The following is a 9,952-nucleotide window of genomic DNA, read 5'->3' as shown; positions in this document are numbered from 1 at the left end:
ATAGGAAGTGACGTAGGAATGGCGGAGGGGCGCGAGGTTTCAAGATGGCGGTTGCTGGGTAGCTGACCGGGAGGCAGAGGTGAAGGCCCCTACTAAGTAAAGGAGGCCTAAAGTCGTCCCCTCGTTGCTTTTCGTAGTCCCAGAGCCCAGCAGAAGTGTAAGTGTGCGGAATTCTTCCAATTGGATTCTTAATCTTTTCCCTCCCTTGCTGAGGCCCGCGCTGTTGCCTCGGAGACATCAGGGCCCTCTGCCCTGCTCTTCCTTTCCGCGGTTGGGGTCTCCCGGCTAGCAGGCTAGGGGATCCCCGAGGTGGGGGCGGAGCGGCGATCAGCGGTTCCGGGTCGGTTAGCGCCGCCTCCTGTTTGTGCACGTTGACTTGTAGATAGCCTTAGCTTTGATGTTGGTACCTCGAGTCAGGGTCAACCGTCGCTATGGTTTCAGCGGTTGCTGCTGCTGTTGCCTTTGGTGGCTCTGGGTTCCGTCCCATTGGAGCTTTGGCTGTTTAGAGTTTCCCCGCCACGGTTTTGTGGCTCGATTTCTCTCTTGCCTCCGCTCCAAGACAAGATAGTAGTTTGCGCAGACTGAGGCTCTTTCATTCTGTAAAAATATTCTGTTTCAGTTTGGGGAAAGTGAGTCAAAATAAGAACCTGAGAGTAATTCAGAGAGGAAAGCCAAAAAGATGCGGGCAATCAAAGATATGAGAGCTTGTATTTATACTAATTTTGCTTGCTTCCGCCTTCTCCCCCACTCCCAGTTTTTCTAAGAAGGAAATCCTTGACAGGGTCAATTAGTTGCCCTTGGAATGGCTTTGAAACATTTAGCAGAAGTCAAGGCTGTTGAACACTTGCTGAAAGAGGTGAATTAGCTAATAAACTTGTCTGATAAAAATCTTCATAAAGAAGGAAAGGTATAATTATATGGTCAAAATTTTACCTCAGGCCTATAACTTCCCTAGTAAAAGGTTTATCTTTGCGTTGATCAAGCCCTGCCCCTCCCCCTCGTGTGTGTGTGTGTGTGTGTGTGTGTGTGTGTGTGTGTGTGAGAGAGAGAGAGAGAGAGAGAGAGAGAGAGAGAGAGGAGAACGAGAGAGAACAGGAGAGAGAGAACGAGAACTTGGTTAACACACTTTTAAAATGGCTCTTTTTCACACCCCTCAGGTTAATGATCCTTGGGGGAGTACATAATCTTGTTAACTGTCTGCTAGTCCAGTCAGAGAGATCTCCCTGCCTTGCTTTTTCCCACCTTAATGTAATCTTCCTTAGAGTCCATCCTTATTTCTAAAGCTTTAAAAAGAACTACAAAACTTATTCTCCGGAACACTTTTGAGATTTTGCAAGTTCACAGTTTGGCTCAATAATCTATAATAAATTCATACAAATTTTCTACAGGTTTGGACATTATTATGTTGACGCAGAATTTTTTTTTTTAATGAACAAGTGAATCATACAGATTGTCAACATGGGACGAAGATCTACATCATCCACCAAGAGTGGGAAATTTATGAACCCCACAGACCAAGCCCGTAAGTTTCCATTAACGTGGAAGGGTAAACAAGACTGGTAAAAATTACAAGTAATTGGAAATCTATTTCATGATGTCCTAATTACAAGATCATCAGTGCTCAGAGTCACTTGTATAAAGTTATCCAGTGTTCTTGTGGGCATGTTATTAAAACTTTAAACCTGCAAAAAAAATTTGTGCCCATATTTCTAATTTGTTTGACTTGCAAAGTAGAATTGTCTTAAAGCTTCTTTTGATATGCATTTTTTTTCTTCCAGTTCCTAGTTATTTCTTAAGAAACTTAGAACAAAAATTTCTCATGACATTTTTGGTTGACAAAATTAGAAGAATGTTACTGGCATCTAGTAGGTGGAGGCCAAGAATGTTGCTAAATGTCCTACAGTGTAAAGGACAGCCTCTCACAATAGGAATTATCTCTGTTGAGAAACTACTATAATAATGTTCAAGATTTGAAAGTTTTATTTTCTCTCTCTAGGAAAAGAAGCCCGGAAGAGAGAACTAAAGAAGGTATGATTTCAGATGCATCAAATTAGCTATAGTCTTGTTTGGCACATCTTAACATTTGGAATTGGTGGATTTCAAAATAATATTTCCAGTTATTTGCCAAACCATGAAATTTACTAAACCAGAATACCATATAGATGCTTCTTGACTTATGATGGCGTTAAGTTCCAAAAATCCCATTGTAAGCTGAAAACACATTAAGTTGAAAATATGTTTAATACACCTAGCCTACCTTAAACATGCTCAGAACACTAACATCACCCTACAGTTGAGCAGAATCATATTGCTGCTGCCCCAGAATCATGAGAGAATATCATACTGCATGTGGCTAGCCCAGGAAAAGATCAAAATTTGAAATACAGTCTCTACTGAATGTGTATGGCTTTAGCACCACTGTAAAGTCACACAAAAAAATCCTAAATCAAACCATGGTAAGTTGGGTACCATTTGTACTTGGAAACTGACCTAAATAAACTTGCAGATAAGTCCCAATGGGTCATTGTAACATTGTTTATTTGAATACCTTTCCCAGTGAGATACGTAAATACTTTTAAAAGTAATTCTTTTTTGTTAATAATACATATTGCTTTCTTAAAAGCTACTGAATTAATGGATGAAAATAAATATGCTAAATAGCTTTGTGCATTCATTTTTGGGTTATGTAGCTATTGAGTTGGTGGCAAAGTGCTTCCTCAGAATAAAGATTTACTTTTTGGAATCATTCCTTAATACATTGAGAAAACTCAGATTTTTAATCATTTCCAGTTGTATGTTCTTGTTGCATTATTTAGCAAAAAATCCTGCAGAGGCTGAAAACCTTTGTTTAAAAGACTTATAATAAAAGTAACCACTTTAGCTCTCACAAATATTTGCCTCAGAAAGCATATCTAGTAAATAACACTTATTTACCTTTTTGTCTAAAGTTGAAACAATTTTGAGAGTAGGTAATTACATAGCTCTATTCCTGGTGGTTGAAACAAGTGATCGAATCAAGAAGTTCAACTTCAATTTAAATAGATTCTTGAAGCAAATTGAAATAACTCATGAGTGTCCAGCTTCTTGACATACTCCTCTTTCCTTTTTCTAAGAACAAAAAACAACGCATGATGGTACGAGCTGCTGTTTTAAAAATGAAGGATCCCAAACAGATTATCCGGGACATGGAGAAATTAGATGAAATGGGTAAGAATCAATTAAAAGGCTAGATTTTACAGCAGCAGTCTGATGATACACAGGCAGATAATGAGTGAAGCAGCACAGGCATAAGAGAAACAGAAAGGCATGATGACATTTGACACTTGGATTTAGTTTTAGTATCAGGAAGACAAAATGGATTGGTGGGGAGCTATTGTAAACTGAAGATCTTGTCTAGAATAAGAGGGTAGCCATTATTTAGCTTGAGCTAGTTCTTATTAGGAGGTAATGAAAGCCCACTTTGGCCAGCTCATTTTTCTAGAGAAGACCAAAATCTGGCTTTTGAAATAACTTTGGGGTTTTTGTCTTGTTTTGTTTTTTAATGTTGGCAGCTACCATGTAAATCTAAATGTTAGGCTACCATGAGTATATCAGTTTCCCATTTTTTCCAATGGGAAGATAGAAAGATAATTGACCACTTAATAAGGATATAGAAGAAATCATCAAATATTTAAAATCAAATTTTATAAAATACCGTATTAAGATTTCTCCCCCTTTTTTACATTTCATAGAATAATTCGGTCTCATCATATGCATATTCATTATCACTGCTTTGTCATAACTGGAATCACACGGGGTAACTGCATGTTATCTTTCCTTGTATCCAAGGTTTATTGAAAATCAATCTCTGTAATGCTGCCACTGTATATGTTATCCCATCTCACAAATGCCTCTTTTCTTAACATTAGAACGTGGGATTTTTAGTTTTCCCTTTTTTAAAAGTTTTGTTTACAAAGGTACCCAGTTTCGATGGTTTGCCCAGAAACATTAAGTGAAAGAGGTACAATGGATCTCCTCAATGACTCATTAAATGGGATTTCAAAAAATCCAGTTATGTGTGGTTGCAGTACTACAGGCTTTGAAATAAAATGTGGCAGAGTCTGGGCAGGAGTTCTGGGTCAGGCTGTGTGATGCCAAGTCTCCCAGGTCAGCTGTAACTGATCACTTGTTTCCTCTGTCATAAACTGCAGTAGGGACAATTGCTATCCCTGGAGTATCAGTATGTTACCTATTAAATGACCCTAAATTGATTTATGTGCTTTTAAAAGGAGATAATAGTAATAACTGAAGCTTACTGATTTCTTACCTCGCTGTGTACCAGTTTCTTTTTGTTGTGTTCTCATTTAATCCTCACAACTTTTTTGAGTAGATACGGTACTCTCCCTGTTTCATAGTTGAGAAAACACACAGAAGAATTATGTACCTTTCTCAAGGTCTCTGTGAAGAAGTCGCAAAGCTGGGCTTACAACTCAGGCATTCAGCAGTTTTATTAATCACATTAGGGAATATTATGGTGTAAAATTGTACCTTCTGGTTTTGAATAAGTATTCTAGTTAATAAGATTTAGAGAAGAAAATAATTAAACTTGTTATTCCTTAAGAAGAAAAAAAGGGAGAGAAGGGAACATTGTTTAATAGCACTCTTAAGAATAATTTGTAAAACTCAGTATAAACCAGTTTAAGCAGAAAAAAGTATATGTTGACTCCCAAAATAGGGAAATCCGAGAGAGAACCTGGCTTTGAAAACCCAGATATCATTATCGAGACTGTCCATTTGTCCATCTGTCTGGTCTTTTGTCTGTTAGCTTTATTCAGCATACTGCTAATGAACTTCTTGGGACGGGAGGTGGAATATGTGTGTGGAATTAGTGGTGGTTGGGAGACAAGGCCACAGATAGCTCTAGGTTTATTTCATCCCTGCTTGTGAGAGCTTCTCTCCCCCACATCTACATTTAAAAATCTCAAGGATCTAGTTTCAATTTGGATGATGTGCTTATGATCTAGCTAGGTAGGTGGAGGGGGGCAGGTGTGATTGACCAGGCAGGCCTGAAAGTCTTATGCTGCTCCATCCCTTTTGGGGTAGGGGACCTGCAATTAAGCCCTATGTTGAACATATGAGAAGAGAAAGGGTTATATGGTAGCACACAAAGAACACAGTCCATTATAAAAATAATAGTCAAGTGGTAATTCACATACCACTGGATATTTTATTTGTGATCCCATTTAATCAGGGCTTTGTTGAGTAGTTGATTTCTCCATTTTCCAGATGAAGAATCTAAATAATAGAGAATTCAAGTAAAGTGCCCAAGATCTCAGAATTAAATGATAGAGCCAGTGTAGTATGTAAACACACTTGTGTCTGGCTAAAGCTTCGCTATATCAGGTTGTTAGCATAGAGGAATGAAAATTGATCTCTATTACAATGATAATATCAATTAGGTGACATTTCTTAGAAAAGAAAGTAAAATTAATGGCCATGCTAAAAGGGTGGAAGTTTAATATCTATTGCAGTTTCTTTTAAATTGAAGAGTATATCTGGTGTCAAACTCCCTCTTAAAAATGTTAGCATATAAGGAGATTTTTTTTTTTTAATGCCTACAGCACCTGGTCTTCCTAGGTGGTCTCTCATACAAGTAAGTACTAACCAGGCCCAACCCTGCTTAGCTTCTGAGATCAGCCAGGATCGGGCATGTCCAGGGTGGCATGGCCGTAGACAAGAAGATTTTTATTAAATGTCATAGTTTATTGATACCTAATTGAAGTGACCTTTTTGTGTTTAACTCTATATATAATCTGCTCTTTTTGCTCAGAGTTTAACCCAGTACAACAGCCACAGTTAAATGAGAAGGTCCTGAAAGACAAGCGTAAAAAGCTGCGTGAAACCTTTGAACGTATTCTACGACTCTATGAAAAAGAAAATCCAGATATTTACAAAGAACTGAGAAAACTGGAAGTAGAGTATGAACAGAAGAGGGCTCAACTTAGCCAATATTTTGATGCAGTCAAGGTAATCAAGTTTCTTTTCAGAGAAACTAAAATGTTATATTTAGACTTGTTCTTAAAATTGTTAATGGGAGAATTGATCGTGTTGAACCTCTTCTTCTTGGCAGTTTCTTGTCAAACTAAACATGCACAAGAGAAATTAATCCCTCAGCTAACATAGTAATAGCCAGAAACTGGCAACAGCCCAGATTTTTTAAATCTCAGAAACATACTGAGCTTCTTTCATAGTTATGATTCTATTTGTATGAAATTTTTAGAACAAGCAAACCTAATCTATGGAAGAAAAAATTTGTAGCAGTGCTTGCCTTGGGATAGTGTTAGCAATTGACTGGGAAGGAGTATGAGGTATGCGCATTTATCAAAACTCATTGGTACATTTCCTTGTAATTTTGCCTCAAATTAAAATTATAAAAAATGAATGCTATAATTTTTAAGTAGGTAGTATGGGTCTCATTTTACAGAAAAGTAAATTAAGGTAACTTGCTCAGTCACACAGCTAATACATGGCAGAAATTCATTAAAGGTAGACTAATTTTGCAGCCTAACCTCTACCACTGGATATATACTATTTCTAAGTTAATCGATATGTTTATATCACTAGAAAATTAAGTAAGATGGCTTTGGTACTAGGTACTTTAATTGTTGGACTTTTCTAAATAGCTATTTCAAACCATAACCAAAAAGAATTAGTTGGTAACAGGGGGAGAAAAACAGCTGGGTTTTGTTCTTTTAGAGGAGATATGATTTTTTTCAATTTATTGGCAGATTTGGGAAGTGTTGATAAAGCTTGCTATCCTTGTTTTTTGTGATATTTATGTTAGGTGGAAAGCAAATCAGTTTATGAAACAGCTGACATTGAATTTTTAGTGTTGAGTTTATGGATTACTCTTATCCTAATTTTGAAAGATTCTCTCTGTTTCAGAATGCCCAGCATGTGGAAGTAGAGAGTATTCCTTTGCCAGATATGCCACATGCTCCTTCCAACATCTTGATCCAGGACATTCCACTTCCTGGTGCCCAGCCACCCTCCATCCTTAAGAAGACCTCAGCCTATGGGTAAGGAAGTGGTAGCATAATCAAATAACATATATTAAAAGCAGCTCTTGACTGTCTAGTGCTAAAATTAGTGCAGTGGGACATTAAAGACAATGCGAACGTAGGCAGTGCCTCATTTGAAATAAATATAAGAAATCTCTTGAAAATTGTTTAGAACAGGTAAGGATCTTATCACTGTTAATGCGATTACTGTAAAATTTTCATTACAGACCTCCAACTCGAGCAGTTTCTATTCTTCCTCTTCTTGGTCATGGTGTACCGCGTTTGCCCCCTGGTAGGAAGCCCCCAGGTCCTCCCCCTGGGCCACCTCCTCCTCAAGTCTTGCAAATGTATGGCCGTAAAGTGGGCTTTGCCCTAGATCTTCCCCCTCGTCGACGAGATGAAGACATGTTATACAGCCCAGAACTTGGTAAGGAGTGACTGTTCCTTTTGTAACCTCTCCACTGTCATTTTTTATATTGGCCCTGTGTGTAACCCTTATTCACCACCCTTAGAACTTGGGTGATAAATGAGGATACTATGTACATACTCACAGATAGAAAAATCATAGGATCTACCCAAATAAAAACATCATACATAACAAAGTATAGAAATGTTTATTGTGTTTTAAATTAGGTTTTTCTTAGAGGTGTCACTCTCTTACTGCCAATTCTCGAAGACTTGGATACCTATTCCCCTCTCAGCTTTATTGTCATCAGACTAGAGTATTATATACAGTCCCAATGATTGTGTATGTATTTGTCAAATTCAAATCCTTTGAACTATTGCCAAATGAAAATATTGCCAGACTATATGAATAGCTGAGATCGTATACAGAAATTTTTAAAACAATTAAATTATTGTAAGTTACATAACATATTTTTCTCTGTTTTGGGGGACCATGTAGTGGAGGATCCAATCATATTGTTCCCTGCTCCCTTCTCCCTTTTCAGCTCAGCGGGGTCATGATGATGATATTTCCAGCACCAGTGAAGATGATGGCTATCCAGAGGACATGGATCAAGATAAGCATGATGACAGTACTGATGACAGCGACACCGACAGGTCAGATGGAGAAAGTGAAGGGGATGAATTTGTGCACCGAGATGATAATGAGAGAGAAAACAATGAAGAAAAAAAGTCAGGTATGTGCAGATGAAAGTTCCATGATACTGATTAATAAATGGCACATAAGCTAAAGGTCCTGATGTATTAATGCATCTATGAAAGTAATTGCAAGCTTCTTAAAAGGAGCTGTATTCATCTTTATATCTCAGCAAACTCAAAGTTCTTGACACATAGTACTTGGTGGATGTAAAGAAAATAAATTAAGTAGTATATGTAATAAAAAGAATATTCACTCAGATAATAGCTATTTAACAACATGTACTCTCATGGGTGTGTATAGGAAAGGAGAATAACTGTGTAACTATATTGAGAAAAACATTCACATTATTTAGTAAGTCTGTTTATCTACAATTGAAGCCTTTTAAATTTTACATGTTCATGGTATATTACATGAACTAGAACCATAATTATGCAGGTATGCCTGTGAGTGGAGTCATGACTTAATGGAAGCATACCTATAATGTATATTATGTGTTTGATTATTATAAACTTAAACAGTTACATATTCTTTTACAAAGTTATGATATTCAAAAGTTACAATATTCAAGAAAATTTTAAGCATTGTAATAGGTACTGAACAATACAAAAATGTATAATCTGTCAAACCCCAATAGTCTTTTTTAGAATTGGTTTTGTACCCTACAACACAGTATTTATGTATTGAAATTAGTATTTATAATGGTGACAGTTTTTTTCTCCTATTTCTTAAGATTCATGGTTATAAACAATAAAGGTTAAAAAGGTAGATAGAGTTGGTAATGAAAAGTTATAAGGGACCCTTATGTAAGAGCTAGTACTAGAAAATAGAAAGCCATTAGAGCCACAGCAGCTCCATTTCCTCTAGGACTATCTGGTCTTTGCCTAATTTTCCTTTTTCTGATAACTGATTTATCTTAACACATTCATCAGTGCACACTTGCTTGAAATTAGCTGTCCAATGATTCAGCAGTCATTCAGCTTATATTTATTGAGTTTTTACTATACGCAAGGCATTTTTTGTAGCCACCAAGGATGTAAACAAAACTAAAGCCCTGCCCACATGGAACTCCTAGCCTCTTATAAATGTTTCCCAAGTAAAAAGGCTCTTGACCGTGCACCATTTAGTATGACATTTAAAAGCACGTAGAGAATAGCTTTCCTCAGGGTAAGTTCTCTGGTCCTAGTTAGCTAAGAGCTTTTATCACAAATGCTTTTTAAGCACCTGTTGGGGTGTCGTTACAGTTTTTCTTTATCACAAATGCTTTTTAAGCACCTGTTGGGGTGTCATTACAGTTTTTCTCTAAGTTGTTTATTGTCATGAATCGCTTTTCTAATATTAAGCCATCTTGCATTTCTGGGACCAACCTTACTTGCTTATGACTTTTTAAAACACTGTTGGATACCATCTGTTTATATTTTATGGTAGCCAGTGGTTTAGTTTTGGTACCGATACTATGATCACTTCCTGAGTTCTGGATAGCATTCCATCTTCTGTGCCCTTTTACAGGAAATTTCTGTAACTTAATGTTTGGCTGAATTTCCTTGTATAATTAGTTCAGCCAGATGCCTTTTAGTGAGTAGATCTTTGACTGCCATTTCATTTTTGTGTATTCTGGTCTTATTTGTTATATAGTATTTACCGATTTTTGTTGATGCTAATTCACCCCTCTCTCTCTCTCCTCTGGCCCCTCAGGTCTGAGTGTACGATTTGCGGATATGCCTGGGAAATCAAGGAAGAAAAAGAAGAACATGAAGGAGCTGACTCCTCTTCAAGCTATGATGCTTCGAATGGCAGGTTGCAGGGAAAG

The 9,952-nt window shown here is 37.2% G+C and overlaps 1 protein-coding gene and 1 pseudogene across 2 annotated transcripts in view; one reads left to right on the top strand and one right to left on the bottom strand.

Moving 5' to 3' along the window:
- WBP11 (WW domain binding protein 11) overlaps positions 1–9,952 on the top strand; it is a 14,129-nt gene continuing 4,177 nt past the window's right edge. The window contains exons 1-9 of one of the 2 annotated variants that reach the window (XM_006912645.3): positions 1–157; positions 1,389–1,522; positions 1,997–2,028; positions 3,114–3,207; positions 5,810–6,006; positions 6,925–7,058; positions 7,268–7,467; positions 7,991–8,182; positions 9,838–9,939. In XM_006912645.3, the coding sequence (XP_006912707.1) occupies positions 1,459–1,522; positions 1,997–2,028; positions 3,114–3,207; positions 5,810–6,006; positions 6,925–7,058; positions 7,268–7,467; positions 7,991–8,182; positions 9,838–9,939 (1,015 nt within the window). In that variant the 5' untranslated portion in view covers positions 1–157; positions 1,389–1,458. The remainder of the gene's footprint in view (positions 158–1,388; positions 1,523–1,996; positions 2,029–3,113; positions 3,208–5,809; positions 6,007–6,924; positions 7,059–7,267; positions 7,468–7,990; positions 8,183–9,837; positions 9,940–9,952) is intronic. The other variant, XM_006912646.3, reaches the window with a different exon arrangement.
- LOC112480345 lies at positions 5,592–5,714 on the bottom strand (annotated as a pseudogene).

This window comes from Pteropus alecto, unplaced genomic scaffold, assembly GCF_000325575.1.
Source record: "Pteropus alecto unplaced genomic scaffold, ASM32557v1 scaffold103, whole genome shotgun sequence".
NCBI classification, from domain to species: Eukaryota; Metazoa; Chordata; class Mammalia; order Chiroptera; family Pteropodidae; genus Pteropus; species Pteropus alecto.
Note: the sequence above shows the minus strand (reverse complement) of the source record. Positions and strands in the feature narration are given on the sequence as shown.